Source organism: Vipera ursinii (genome assembly GCF_947247035.1).
Source record: "Vipera ursinii genome assembly, chromosome: Z".
Taxonomy (NCBI): Eukaryota; Metazoa; Chordata; class Lepidosauria; order Squamata; family Viperidae; genus Vipera; species Vipera ursinii.
The window spans coordinates 1,257,114-1,272,124 of NC_139517.1; the positions used below are offsets into that span (position 1 = coordinate 1,257,114).

The window sequence follows — 15,011 nt, forward strand, 5'->3', positions numbered from 1 at the left end:
TTCAAAGGGGCCCACGCGTTCCCTTTTTCCTCTCTTGGTCTTTCGACTGTCAATATTTCCTCCCTGAGAGACGTTTCAAGGTTTGCCAAAGTTTGCGCAAAAGAGAAGCCTGCCCTGGGCCTCTTATACTGGGCTCAACGCTCAGCCCCTCCCTCGGCTCTGGGCCCTCCCCCCCTTTCAGGAGAGCATTTCCACGAAGAGAGGAACTGAAAGGAATCCTCAAAATGGGACCCGGAGGCAGGTTTCAGAGACCAGGCATGATAGGATGGGATAGGATAGGATAGGATAGGATAGGATAGGATAGGATAGGATAGGATAGGATAGGATAGGAGTGGGCTAATGCTTCCTTAAGTAACACCAGCTGCCTGCAATTAGTGCAGGTTCGAGTCCCACCAGGCTCAAGGTTGACTCAGCCTTCCATCCTTCCGAGGTAGGTAAAATGAGGACCCAGATTGTTGGGGGCAATAAGCTGACTTTGCAATAATGCTGCTTGGGGTGTGTGTGAAAGCCCTAATAAGCAAGGAGAAAGGTTCAGTGCATAATAACTGATAATGGCTCTGAATTTACAAACAAATGCTTTGTTGATATGCTAGAATCAGCTGGAATTGAGCTAAACGAGTATTGAGGCATTTGAAGCAGTCTATTCACTACTCGTTATATCTAGAGCCAAATCGTGAGTTAATCCTTACCGCATATGCAGATGCGAATTTTGCCTCTGAGACAAGCACTCGTAAATCAGCTTCAGGGTTGGCTGTAATGTTGGGTGATTCTTTGATTGGATGGAAGTCCATCAGGCAATGGTCTACAATGGAGGCTGAATTTTCATGTCTTATCAGTGTTATGTACAGAACTGCTAGTGTACAAACAATTATTGTTAGATATGGGTTTAACTGTAAAAGATCCATTTATTGTGTATGAGGACAATCAAGCTGCGATAAAGATGGCAAACAATGCTGCAGTCAGAACAAGATCCAAACATACTGATCTTCGTTATTTAAATGTCAGACAATGTGTCAAGGACAAATTAATACAACTGGAATATTGTTCATCGGATGTGAATTTTGCAGATCATTTCACTAAAGTCCAAAGTGCTCTGAAGCACAATACTAGTTGTGAAAGAATTGGCATAAGATTGTAAAGGGTTATATATCATTCTACCCAAAGGGGAGAATGTTGGGCATATGATGATAGCCTACAATGTTGGGTTGAAAATATATTAACCATGATGTTGTGACTTTAAGATGTTAATTGGCCAACGGGTGTGTAAGTATTCTCATGGCCATAAGAGGGAGCTAGGAACGTAGCTTCTCTCTCTCTGAATTCACTGCTCTCTACTATTACTGTTTTTGCTCTGTTTTGCTGTACTGTTGGTTTACTACTGTGATAAACCTGTACAACTGTGTATTGACCTCTGGACCGGTAAGAAGACTTTGTATTTTGGATTACTCCTTGGACTGTTGCTATTGTGTATGACCTGGACTGTTTATTTTTGACCGTGCATTTTTGTTCTTACACCACCTAAAAGTAAAATATTTTTTGCTTTCACAACTCCGTGTACTCTTGTGGTTACTGTGTGACTCTTACTGCTCTCAGTACCCTTCCTTGTCTGTGCAACTCCTTGGTAGCACAAGGAGACCTCTGCACAACAATCCCTAACAAGTTGTATAAAATGTAACACCAATTAATTGTATCAAATGTCACACTAATATGTGGGGCTATCTATTTTCTGCTCAGACAGAGGACTCACAAATGGTAATCAACAAAGTTTTTTTGAGATGTTAAAAAAGCTTCAAAGAAGATAGGAACATCCCAAGGTTGCAAGTAAACAAGATAAGATAGTGACGGATGTAAGGAAGTTGTTACAATAAGTCTTTTGAGTGTAAAAAGCTTCAAAGAAGATCTTTTAGAAATGTAAAGGACTTCAAAGGCTAACAAGTTTCTTGGGGGGGGCATGTATTGAGAAAAGAAAGTATAAATGCCTGGTTTGAAACTTGCTCAGTGCGCTCTTTGAACCCAATCCAATTTGGGAAGGGTCTAAGAGGCCGCGTTTGCAAACGCTTTCTTTCTTTATCATTTTCAATTTCTTTTCAATAAATCTTTGTTTTTGTTAACCAGAGTTGTCTTCAAGTTGTGAGGATCAAATTTTGGGTTTTTAAATCTCACATACGGCATCACAGTCTGGTTTGGAAGCATCCCTGCTTCGGGCAGGAAGGCGGTGCAGAGAGTGGTGAGGACAGCCGAAAAGATTATTGGCAGTTCAAAGAGTGGTGAGGATGGCCGAAAAGATCATTGGCCGTTCCCTCCCTCCCATCCAGGACACAGCACAGAAGCGTTGCTTGAACAGGGTCCGTAAGATTATCTGGGACGCTACACACCCTCTTCACGGCCTGTTTTCCTTGTTGCCTTCTGGGAGGAGGGGGCTTCGTGGTATCTGCAGCAGAACATCCAGATTCAGCCGTAGTTTCATTCCATACGGCATTAACCTTGTGAACTCTCAGGCACCCTCCTTCCGTGATATATTCAAGATGGACAGTATTTAACATTTATTTGTTACGTACACGTAGGGGTGTGGGTCCATACATATGTTAGTATGTTTTAGGTGTGTGTCATGTATGTGTCTCATTTTCAGAGCTAAATTTCATTTTTGATGTGTGCCGTTGTGCCCACCGTAAAAAAAAATGTCAATAAAGGTTATCTTATCTTAAAACTACTATCACTTCCACGTTCCAGGAAGAAGCCCCCTTGTGCCCATCCTATCTATCCCACATCCTACCTATCGCCGTCTAATTTTCTATCAACAAAGCTCAATTCTTATCATTATTTCGGTATTTCCTCTGCTTGCAGTTTAGCTTGGCTAGCCACCTCCGCGTTTCTCATTTGTACGAAATTTACCTGTCGGAGTTTATGACTTCCAGGTGGCTTCTTCTATCAACCTTTAGATTCATTAGACGCACTAGAAATTTCTGATTAATAATCTACTCCTTTCCAAGACGAGTCGGTTGCTGAGCATACGAATTTTGATCGCGTGTCCATGGGGATGCCGCAATGGTGGCAAGAGTTGAAAAGGGCCAGAGGTCGCTTCTTTAGTGTTGGCATAACTTTGAATGGTCACTGAACGAATGCTTGTAAGTCGAGGACTGGAGTCAGAGCCAGGAAGGGGGAGCAAATGTCCTCAGGCAGATTCTTCAGACTTGGCCCTTTGATGACTTAAATTGACATTTCCATCTCGCAGACGTAGCCATACGGCCAGGTGCAGTGAGCATCGTTCCAGCAGCCATTGGTATGGAGATGGGCACAGTCCTCACCACTGCCATGTTCGTGGTTATACCAATTGTCCGGCTGTCCGGGGCACCAGTCCCTGGGGCAAAGGGGATACAAGGGGGAGGGTGTGAGTACGGGGCCGGGGACGGCCGCTTGTCCACCACATTCTCGTGGGTTAAAATTTCCATGCCTTCAAACAAAACACCGCAGACACAAAATCAAATAAAATCATATCACATCATATCACATCAAATCATACCAAAGCAAAGCAAAGCAAAGAAAAATATTAAACTAAAAGAAACTTAATAGGGGAGACAAGATAGCAGCGTTCCAGTATTTGAGGGGCTGCCCCAAAGAAGAGGGGGTCCCCCTATTCCCCAAAGCACCAGAGAGAAGGACGAGAAACAATGGTTGGAAACTGGCCAAAGAGAGAAGCAACCTGGAATTAAGGAGAAACTCCCTGACAGTGAGGACAATTAACCAGTGGAACTGCTTGCCACCAGAAATCAATGGAGGTTTTTAAGAAGCGGCTAGACCAGGGGTAGGCAACCTCGGCTCTTTTATGACTCATGGACTTCAACTCCCAGAATTCCTGAGCCAGCTGGCTCAGGAATTCTGGGAGTTGAAGTCCATGAGTCATAAAAGAGCCGAGGTTGCCTACCCCTGGGCTAGACAATCACTTCCCTGAAATGGTATAGGTTCTCCTGCCTGAGCAGGGGGCTGGACTAGAAGACCTCCAGGGTCCCTTCCAGCTCCTATTCTATTCTATTCTATTCTATTCTATTCTATTCTATTCTATTCTATTCTATTCTATTCTATTCTATTAAAATACAGAATAGTAAAACAATAAAATATAAAATAAAATACTAAAATAAAATAAAATATAAAATAGTAAAATGAAATAAAAAATAAAATGAAATAAAGTAAAATAAAATATAAAATAGTAAAATAAAAGAGCAAAATAATAAAATAAAATAAAATAAAATTTATTTTAAATTTCAGCAAATTTAAGATGCCGGGGTTTCAACTTCCATAATTTCCCAGCTGTGCCCAACCGCAGGTTGGTGTAGATGATCTCGAGAGTTCCCCTCGAGGCTGACTACCAATGGATAGTCAAAGGGGAACTCTGGGTGGGTGGGGGAAAGGAGAAAACCCCTCAGTGGAACCTACCGTGACACAACTGTGTAGGATGAGCCGTCCACCCACTTCCAGCTGCCGTCAGCATCTGTCAACCCGATCCATGTAAAGTGAGGCTTGACACGCACCGAAACAAATTGCTGTCAGAAAATAAAAAGAATAGAAGAAGGTTGAGGCACCCCAGCACCCCAAAATCCTGGCCTGCCAATGTAGAAATGTCCATCCCAGCATACAATACACTTGGGGGGGAAATATCTAGTCAAAAAATATCTGGGCGGTGCAATAGATAGATAGAAACATCTATTTCAGCAACTTTAAGTGGGATGGACTTCAACTCCCAGAATTCCTCCGCCAGAGAACGTAGCCCCTTTAAGGTTTGTGGACTTCCAGAATTCCTCAGCCTGCAAACTTGGCCCCTTTAAGATTTGTGGACTTCTGGCTTCTGGTTTGCACTAGCGGTGCTGGCGGACGTTCGGAGAGACCGCTCTCTCTGCCGCCTGGTTTTCCTCCATTGGGAGACCCTGAAAAAGAGTCGAAAGTCGCCCTGGAGAGGGGACGACCGTGAGAAGGCCCTCCAACTGATCATGGAGGGGTGACACACACACACACCCGTTTGGTCCGGAGCAGCTCCTTTGGATCGACGAAGAAAAGATCGGCCATCAATATGGCCGATCATTAAGCCGTACCCAGCCGAAAGCCAACTTACCTCCAAGCACAATGAAAGCAACACAGAGGAATTGGGTGAGACCTTACATTTCTTACTTCCCCAACTACTTTCCTGTGGGAGCGTTTTTGAAAATTTCTTCTACCCCCTTGGAATGGTGGCGTTTGCCTACCTGGGGAGTTAAAACTTCAAAAAGAAAAGTATAACTAAACTAAATAACTAAACAATTGGACTTGCACCTTTTGGGTATTTGGGGTCCCCAAAAGTTCCTATTTCTACGGGGACCTATTACCCTATCTACTTGTTAAGCTGGAAAAAAAAAGAAGAAGGGAAAAACTTAAACTGGATAAAAGCCTAATTTGAGCCTGTAAAAAGATTTTATATGCTATCGAGGACATCTTGTGGTTAAATCTGGTATAGCAAGGAAATTTTTCTTTCACTGTGAGACCTGGCTACGGCCTAGATTTGTCCTTTGCACTATCTAAAAAAGTTAAGAACTTGAAACAGCTGGCGGTGAAAACTTCTAGGAACAGTGGAGGTGGACATTCACTGACTCATATCAAAATAGCCCCCCACTAAAGAACTATCTGTAAACACCTTAGAAATGGAGGAATACTACCCACAACTTAACTATAACCTTAAACTTGAAAAAATTCTTGAAGCTACTGAGCTAATGAATTCCAGACCGAAAGACAAAGGTGCCAGCCTAAATTTACAAAACGAAGCCCTGATTTCAATGGATGAACTTACAATCGAAAAAGCAACAGAAGAGGAAGAAATTAATATCAAGACGGAGGACTTTAAAGAACAACGAGTACAATCTACTGAGAACTTTGATACCATACCTTGATTTCCACTATGAAATCTACAACTCAAAAAAACGACACAAGCCGAAGAAAGCAACGCTAAGATGGAGGGTCCTTACAAGTACAGCATACTGAGAATTTAGACAACCAAACAACAACTGCAACACTGGACATGACCTCTTACTCAAGCCAGATGAAACCAGAAGAAGAAGAAGAAGACCAGAGTTAGACTTTAAAAAAACGTGGCCTTTTACTTGAGCTGTTTTCACGTGTCTTTTGAATGCTGCCTAAGATTGCTTAATTGGGGTGTCTTTGTAACGTTTGCTGACTGTGCAGACATGCAGTCTCCAGGACGATCATTGGTTGGCTCTGGGGCGGGCCGCCACCTAGTGGCCAACCGTATAAGTAGCTGTGCAGATGCCTCTGATTCAGTTCTGTTCCTGTTCTACAATAAAGCAATGTTCCTGTTTGAACCCTCTCATCTCGCCTCCTGCTTGCAAGAAACCCAGTACACAGCAAACGGGTTCTTTTTTTTAAAAATTATTATTATAATGGAAGAGCCTAAACATTTACTTAATGGGCTAAGGGGAGGCTTTAAAAGATATCAATTGATTTAATATTTAGGATTTAGATTTACAAGGGAAATAAAAATTAGCTATCAGAATATAGTTTTGAATTATAATACGGAAGTTGGATGCAGACAATAAAGGATACTTTATTAAGTGATGAGGTACTAGGATGACAAATAGAATGTATTTGTGAAATAAAATAAGAATGTATTTAACTAAGCAATATGTGTATTTTAGACACGGCAACTACTATGTAATGAAACGGGAAATTTGGGTTACCCGAAAGCTAAATATTATGGATCTTAAAGGCTAAATTAGAGCACTGTAATTGAAATGAGGTAAAATTTAAAAACAGGACATGATAAGTATAAGTAAAAATATATTGATAAATGTTTTAATTTAACTGATCGTGTTATAATTAGAAATGTATTAACTTGATTGCAATATAATAATTAAGGGAAATAGGGAGTTTTTGATGATGTAACCTGAGATATGTACAAAAGATTTTGTTATTGGAACACTGATTACCCAAACACCACGTTGCTTCCTAAATATCTGGATGTAAAATTGGAAAATTAATAAAAGTTGTTTTTTTAAAAAAAGGGTTGTGGACTTCCAACTCTTGAAAAATTCTGGGTTGAAGTCCACAAGTCCACAAGTCCACAAGCCAGTGATGCCCTCGCCGTGATGTCCCGTTGCCTGGAGGCAGTGAGGGTCTGGATGGGGAGGAACAGGCTTCGTCTTAATCCCGACAAGACCGAGTGGCTGTACATACCGGCATCTCGGGTTACCCAGTTTATTCCATCTTTAACTATGGGGGGGTGAGGTGTTACCCCCCGTAGATAGGGCTCGCAACTTGGGCGTCCTCCTTGATTCACAGCTCAGTTTAGAAGATCATATAGGAGCTGTGACCAGGGGGGCTTTTGCCCAGGTTCGCCTGGTGCGCCAGTTGCGGCCCTATTTGGACCGAGATGCCCTACGCACAGTCACTCATGCGCTCGTGATCTCTCGGTTAGACTACTGCAATGCTCTCTACATGGGGCTGCCCTTGAGGACCACTCGGAGGCTCCAACTGGTGCAGAATGCAGCCGCGCGAGTTGTGATGGGGGTCTCCCGATACTCCCATGTAACACCTCTTCTCCGCGAGCTGCATTGGCTCCCAGTTGCCCTCCGGGTGAGATTCAAGGTGCTGGTGATGACCTACAAAGCCCTAAATGACATGGGTCCGGATTATTTATGGGAGCACCTTCTGCCGGTGTCAACTTCCCATCGTCCTGTGCGCTCCCACAGAGAGGGCCTCCTCAGGGTGCCGTCGGCCAGGGAATGCCGACTGGCGGCCCCCAGGGGGAGAGCATTCTCTGTGGGTGCGCCTGCCCTCCCGAATCAGCTCCCTGTTGAACTCCGGATGGCTCCCAACCTTTGCTCCTTTCGCCGCGACCTGAAAACTTGGTTATTTGAGCTTGCCAGCCTGGACTGAGGGTTTGGGATTTTAAAATTTTTAGAATGTGACTTACTTGTTGGGGCTAATTTAATTTAATTTATTTTTAACCTTGTATATTGTGTTTTAACTGCCCTGTACACCGCCCCGAGTCCTTCGGGAGAAGGGCGGTATATAAATCCAATAAAATAAATAAATAAATAAATAAATAAAGTGCCCAACATTGAAAAAATATTGGTCTCATCCTGGGGTCTCCAAACCTGGCCACTTGAAGGCCTGTGTACTTAAATTCCCAGAATTCCCCAGCACCATATCAGTTTCCCACTTAATTGTCATGCCATATAACCCATATTTAACTTGTTCATTAATTTATGATTGTTATCATTTTGCTGAAATCAAGATATATTACATCAACTGCATTCCCACCAGCTATTAGGGAAGTTACCCAGTCAAAAATGCAAAAAAAAAAAAAGTCTAGCCACATTTGTTCTTATTCATGCGGAATTTTGGTAAACTTTGGCTGGCTGGGGAATTCTGGGAGTTGAAGTCCACAAGTCTTAAAGTGGCCAAAGTTGAAAAAATATTGGTGTTATCCAGAGGGTCTCCAACCTTGGTTGTCAAATATCTGGGTGATGAAATAGATAGATAGAAATATCCATTTCAGCAACTTTAAGAAGGGTGAACGTTAACTCCCAGAATTCCTCAGCCAGCGAACTTGGCCCCTTTAAGGCTTGTGGACTTCAACTCCCAGAATTCCTCAGCCTGAAAACTTGGGCCCTTTAATACTTGTGGACTTCCAACTGCTGAGGAATTCTGGGAGTTGAAGTCCACAAGTCTTAAAGGGGCCACGTTTGGAGACCCCTGTTCTAATCCAACTGCTTCCTGGGTCAGACAGCCATGCAGGTAGAAACCTCAGCACCTACTTGCTCCTCGTAGGAATTGAGGATGACCAGGTGAGCATCATGGTCTTCGCAGTCGGCTTTGGCTTCCTGCCACGACTTCTCCTGAAGGCTTTCCCAATAGCAGTTTTTCCGAAATGCCTGCCAGCCACTGGGACAGCAAGCCTCTGTTCGGACTGGGAAGAAAGAAAAAAAAAACTAGCCAGGATGAAAAGAAGCTTCGGCTATGCTGGACTACAGCATCCATTGGGCTGAGCCTCGCCTCACCTCTCCCTCCTGGGGAGAGAAGCGCCGTAAGGAATTGTCTGCTGTTATCTTGGGGGAAGGAGAGTCCTTCTTTCCTCTGCAGGCAGTCCTCAACGTACGACCAGAATTGATTCCGAAATTTGTGTCGTTAAGGGAGACATTTTTAGCTGAGTCTTGCCCCAATTTACAACCTTCCTTGCTGCTGTTGTTAAGCGAATCACTGCCGTTGTTAAGCAAGCCACTGCCAGAAAAGCCCTCGGCTAACCTCGCTGGGCACCAGGGGAAGGGATATTCCCATCATGCACTGGGCACCGGCATCCTCATGGGACGACCCACAAAGGATTTGGCTAAGTGGAATGCTAAAAGGGGGGGTCTCGGGGGTTGGGGTCTTCCTGGCAGACGTTTCGTGGACCAGCTAGGGAATATCATCAGTGTTAGAAGAAAGGGGGGGCTGTTGAAAAGGAGGAGGAGGAGGAGGAGTGTAGGATGCTCTGTGCTGGGCTGTTTTCTTGCAGACGTTTCATGACCCAACTAGGGAACGTCATCAGTGCTAGAAGGGAGGGGGGGCAGGTTATACTTCTAGCAGTGATATTGTTCCCTAGTTGGGTCACGAAATGCCCGCAGAGAAATCACCAACCCTGGAGAGCGTTAGATGTTTTGTGCCAGCCATTGGCAGTTCCCCAAAAAGGTCATCAGATGGGAGCAAAGAGGCTTCTTTGCTCCCACTGGTGGGTCAGGGGTCCCCGGCCCCTGCAGCCCCATTGGCGAGAGAGTTTTATGGTAAGGGAGGGGCCGAGACCCCCCATAAATACCTCTGCTCAAGGGGCTGCTCTTTGGTCTAGTCTAGTCCAGCTATGCTATGCTTGCTTGCTCTCTGTTCTCTCTTCTGCTAGCTTACAATCCAGGCATGGAGGCCTCCATGCCAGGAAACTCTTTCTATTTACTTTATCGTTAAATAAAGCTTTGAATGATTGCATCTCTGCGTTATGCCTTTCACTTGGAAGCACCTTAACGATCCATCGACCTCGTGAGAGCATCCTCACAGAGAGCACCAAGAACGCCACAGTTCTGCTCCTCCCTGCAAACCCCACTCCCTTTCAGCCCTGACCAGGTTCCCCCCAAGGCCAGCAAGCAGCCAACTCTGAGCTGCAGATATTCCCTAATCGAAATGCTAAAAGCAGAAAGCACCACACACACACCCCGCCGTCCTTCGCACCCAGGCCTTGGCAAGGAAGGCCCGGGAGAAGCAGGGACCTGCTCCTTCTGCCAGTCTGTGCCAGGCCTCATTCTTGGCATGCCTGGGGAGTCACCCGCCTGGCCGCCCACCTGCCCTCTCCCTCCGCACCTGTCCGGTTGTGCTTGAAATCCTGAAAGTCACAGTTGAGGGCGAGGTTGTTTTTTCGTAGCTCCTTTAGCTGGTTGAGGAGGTGGGCTGTGGCTGTGAAAGAAAGAGAGAGAAAGAGAAAGAGAGAAAGGAAGGAAGGAAGGAAGGAAGGAAGGAAGGAAGGAAGGAAGGAAGGAAGGAAGGAAGAAAGAAAGAAAGAAAGAAAGAAAGAAAGAAAGAAAGAAAGAAAGAAAGAAAGGAAGGAAGGAAGGAAGGAAGGAAGGTAAGAAGGGAAGGAAGGAAAGAAAGGAAGGAAAGGAAGGAAGGAAGGAAGGAAAGGAAGGAAGGAAGGAAGGAAAGAAAGAAAGAAAAAGAAAGAAAGGAAGGAAGGAAGGAAGGTAAGAAGGGAAGGAAGGAAAGAAAGGAAGGAAGAAAGGAAGGAAAGAAGGAAAGAAAGAAAGAAAGAAAGAAAGAAAGAAAGAAAGGAAGGAAGGAAGGAAGGAAGGTAAGAAGGGAAGGAAGGAAAGAAAGGAAGGAAGGAAGGAAGGAAGGAAGGAAGGAAGGAAGGAAGAAAGAAAGAGAGAGAGAGAGAGAGAAAGAAAGGGAAGGAAGGAAGGTAAGAAGGGAAGGAAGAAAAGGAAGGAAGGAAGGAAGGAAAGAAAGAAAGAAAGAAAAGAAAGAAAGAGAGAGAGAGAGAGAATGAGAGAACATAATTTAAATTAAAGGACAGATGAAATGTCACCCAGTTAGCAATCATTTCCTAACTTCGGCAGCTTTTTATAACTGCTTTTCTATTTCTATTTTTATTACATTGTAAGTCACGCTCAATATCTCTGGATAGTGAGATCGAAACAAAACAAAACAAAACAAAACACAGGGAGTCCTCAAATTATAACAGCTCATTTAGTGACTGTTTCGGCCTCTGCTGGGAAGGGAGAAATTGGATCTTCCTTGCTCACCTTCCTTGGCCTCCTCCGTCAGCTGCTTGACTTTCCCTTCCATCTCTGTGAGTTTTGTTGCGGAGGCGTCGTCTGCAAAACACAGATCAAGGTCAGCCCTGCAAGGTAGTCCAGACAGCAGCACAACCGGGATCCCTGCATCGCTCCCCAGTTTACGGCTGCATTAATAGCATCTGGCAGGAGCGAAGATAGACAGGTAGCCTTGACTTGCCATAGTTCATTTGGGGACCCTTTACATTTACAATGGCATCGGGGGGAAATGACTTATGGCCGTTTCCCACACTTACGACCGTGGTGACATGATAGCAGCATTTCATTATTTGAGGGGCTGCCAAAAAGAAGAGGGAGTCACGTTATTCACCAAAGCACCAGAAGGCAGGAGAAGAAATAACGGATGGAAATAAATCAAGGAGAGAAACAACCTGGAACTAAGGAGAAGCTTCCTGACAGTGAGGACAATGAACCAGTGGAACAGCCGGCCAGCAGAAGTTGTGGGTACTCCATCACTGGAGGTTTTTAAGAAGAGTCTAGAGACAGTCACTTGTCTGTGATGGTATAGGTTCTCCTGCTTGAGTGGGGGGCTGGACTAGAAGACCTCCAGGGTCCCTTACAGATTCTATTCTATTCTATTCTATTCTATTCTATTCTATTCTATTCTATTCTATTCTATTCTATTCTATTCTATTCTATTCTATTCTATTCTATTCTATATTTTATTATTCTATTCTATTCTGTGTTTTGTTATTCTATTCTATTCTATTCTATTTTGTAGTTCTGTTCTACTCTATTCTATTCTATTCTACTCTATTCTATTCTATTCTATTCTATTCTATATTTTATTATTCTATTCTATTCTGTGTTTTATTATTCTATGCTATTCTATTTTGTAGTTCTGTTCTATTCTATTCTATTCTATTCTATTCTATTCTATTCTATTCTATTCTATTCTATTCTATTCTATTCTATTCTATTCTATTCTATTCTATTCTATTCTATTCTATTCTATTCTATTCTATTCTATTGGTCCCTTCCAGATCTATTCTGATTGAAGGTTAAAAATGTTCTGCAATCAGAACCAGCCGAAGTGAGTTTTAACTTCTGCAAGCTTTACCTTTAACCTGAAGATTCCTGAACTGCTTGAGAAGTGTTTGATTGAAACTGTTGAGGCTGTCCTGGATCTCCTTCAGCTGTGCGTTGTAAAAACGTCCTGGGAGGCAAGAAGAGGGAACGAAAAACGGTTGAGGGAGAGAAATGTCTCCTTTTGCCCCATTGGGGATCACCTGGTGGTCACCGCTCCCCTCGGCTTTAGATGTGCTCAGGCCCTAGGAGGCCATTGTCTGGCACTGTCGTATCGCAACTCGCTCACCTTTGACTCCAAACACCATGACCGTGATGGTGAGGATGAAGCTGAGTCCCAGCAGGATTAGAACCAGGCGCCGGCTAGGGAAGAGACGTCGGACCCACGTCTGGCTTTGGGGGAGCTTCGGAGGAGCTAAGAAAAGAGTTCCCAAACATTGGTTTCTTTCCCAAACCTTAATAATCAGGATTGTTTGTTTGCTGTAAAGAATATCTAAAGAAAGCTTTCAATTGGGTGGGCTCCAACTCCCAGAATTCCCCAGCCAGCCATGCTGAGTGGGGAATTCTGGGAGTTGGTCCACTCCGCTTAAAGTTGCCAAGATTGAGAAAAACCATAGGGTTTCCTGCCTGAGCACGGGATTGGACTAGATGACCTCCAAGGTCCAAAATGGTGTAGGGTTTCCTGCCTCAGCAGGGGGTCAGAGTAGATGACCTCCAAGGTCATCCTTCCAACTTTATTATTACTGTGCACATCCGGCATAACTGCAAGTTGAGTTGCGTGCACATGTGCGTGCAGGCTGGCCTGCCCATTGTGTGAATTGAGGCTTGTGCGTGTTTGTGCATGTGTGTGTGTGTGTTTCTCCTGGTGCATTGCTTGCACGGCCTGGTTGTGAATTGGCCACGTCCCCCCCCCAGTGGGCCACAGCCCAGCGATTGGGGACCCCCGGTCTACAAGGTAGAGGGGAACCCCAGATGGGAGCCATAGCTAAAAAGAGACAGGTAATTTTGAATTGCTTACTACGTTCCTCTTACTCATAACCTTTTGAGAATTGGGGAGGGGGCTGAAACGGAGCCCCCCCACCCAAGGAAGAGCCAGAGATGAAGGCTTGCAAGGCATGATTTGGGGGCTCAGGAAAGAATCTGGCAAGGCGCCCCCCGTCGGAACGAAGCTCACCTTTTATCCTGGGTGCGTCCTCATTTTCGGGGTCAAACGTCATGGTCAGATCCTGGTAATCTCGGATCATCTTGAGACCCTTCCTCAAACACCTGGAAACACCACACCCAAGTCACAGGACCACACAGGTGCTGAGTTCACAGACCGTCCGTCCCCCCTGCGTTATTTTTCAGGAGCTGCTCCTGAACCCAGAGCGCCTTGGTGGCCTCTGAGCTTGGATGCTTTCTTGCAGAGGTTTCTAGCCCTGATGATGTTCCCTAGTTGGGTCACGAAACGTCTGCAAGAACACAACCAAGCTCAGAGAGCACCAAGGACCCCAACAGTTCTCCTCCTCCTCCTCCTCCTCCTCCTCCTCCTCCTCCTCCTCCTCCCAACCCCCCTCCCTTCTAGCACTGATGGTGTTCCCTAGTAGTTGGGTCATGAAAGATCTGCAAGAACACAACCAAGCTCAGAGAGCACCAAGGACCCCAGAGGAGTTGTCTTCCTCTGCCTCCTCCTCCTCCTCCTCCTCCTCCTCCTCCTCCTCCTCCTCCTCCTCCTCAACTCCTTTCCCTCTTGGCCCTGATGGTATTCCCTACATTTGAACCCCGAGCTGCAAATATTCCTCTTTTAATCTTTAATCTTCTATAATCTTCTTTTGCATCTGAAGCCACTGCCTTCTTCTTTCCTCGGAGGAAGACCCCCGCTGGCCTGCTAGGCCAAGCCCAAGCCCCCCACCCCACACACACACACTTCCTGAAACCACCCCAGAGAGAAATGGGTCCAACCTGCAATGGGGACGAGGCTAGTCCTGGTTGAGGTTCAAAGGGGCCCACGCGTTCCCTTTTTCCTCTGTTGGTCTTTGGACTGTCAATATTTCCTCCCTGAGAGACGTTTCAAGGTTTGCCAAAGTTTGCGCAAAAGAGAAGCGCCCGGCTGGGTCTGCCCTGGGCCTCTTATACTGGGCTCAACGCTCAGCCCCTCCCTCGGCTCTGGGCCCTCCCCCCCTTTCAGGAGAGCATTTCCACGAAGAGAGGAACTGAAAGGAATCCTCAAAATGGGACCAGGAGGCAGGTTTCAGAGACCAGGCATGATAGGATGGGATAGGATAGGATAGGATAGGATAGGATAGGATATAATATAGAACATACAGTAGAACATATAATATAAAACATAGAACATAGAAAGAACAGAATATAGAATATAGTAGAACAGAACAGAACAGAACACAATAATAAAATACAGAATAGAACAGAACAGAATAGAATACAATAACGAAATACAGAATAGAATAGAATAGAATAGAATAATAAAATACAGAATATAATAGAATAAAATAATAAAATACAGAATAGAACAGAACAGAATATAATAATGAAATACAGAATAGAATAGTATAGTATAGAATAGAATAGAATAGAATAATAAAATAGAATAGAACAGAATAAAATAATGAAATACTGAATAGAATAGAATAA

At 44.5% G+C, this 15,011-nt stretch overlaps 1 protein-coding gene across 1 annotated transcript; it reads right to left on the reverse strand.

Moving 5' to 3' along the window:
- Positions 1-3,207: 3,207 nt before the first annotated feature.
- Positions 3,208-13,624, reverse strand: LOC310649915 (asialoglycoprotein receptor 1-like; the record flags this gene model as incomplete). The annotated part of the gene is made up of 8 exons (XM_083378745.1): positions 3,208-3,358; positions 4,432-4,538; positions 8,799-8,950; positions 10,366-10,458; positions 11,304-11,375; positions 12,415-12,510; positions 12,670-12,795; positions 13,555-13,624. The coding sequence occupies 8 exons, from the start codon at positions 13,622-13,624 to the stop codon at positions 3,208-3,210; spliced, it is 867 nt and encodes a 288-aa protein (XP_083234871.1).
- Between the last annotated feature and the right edge of the window lie 1,387 nt (positions 13,625-15,011).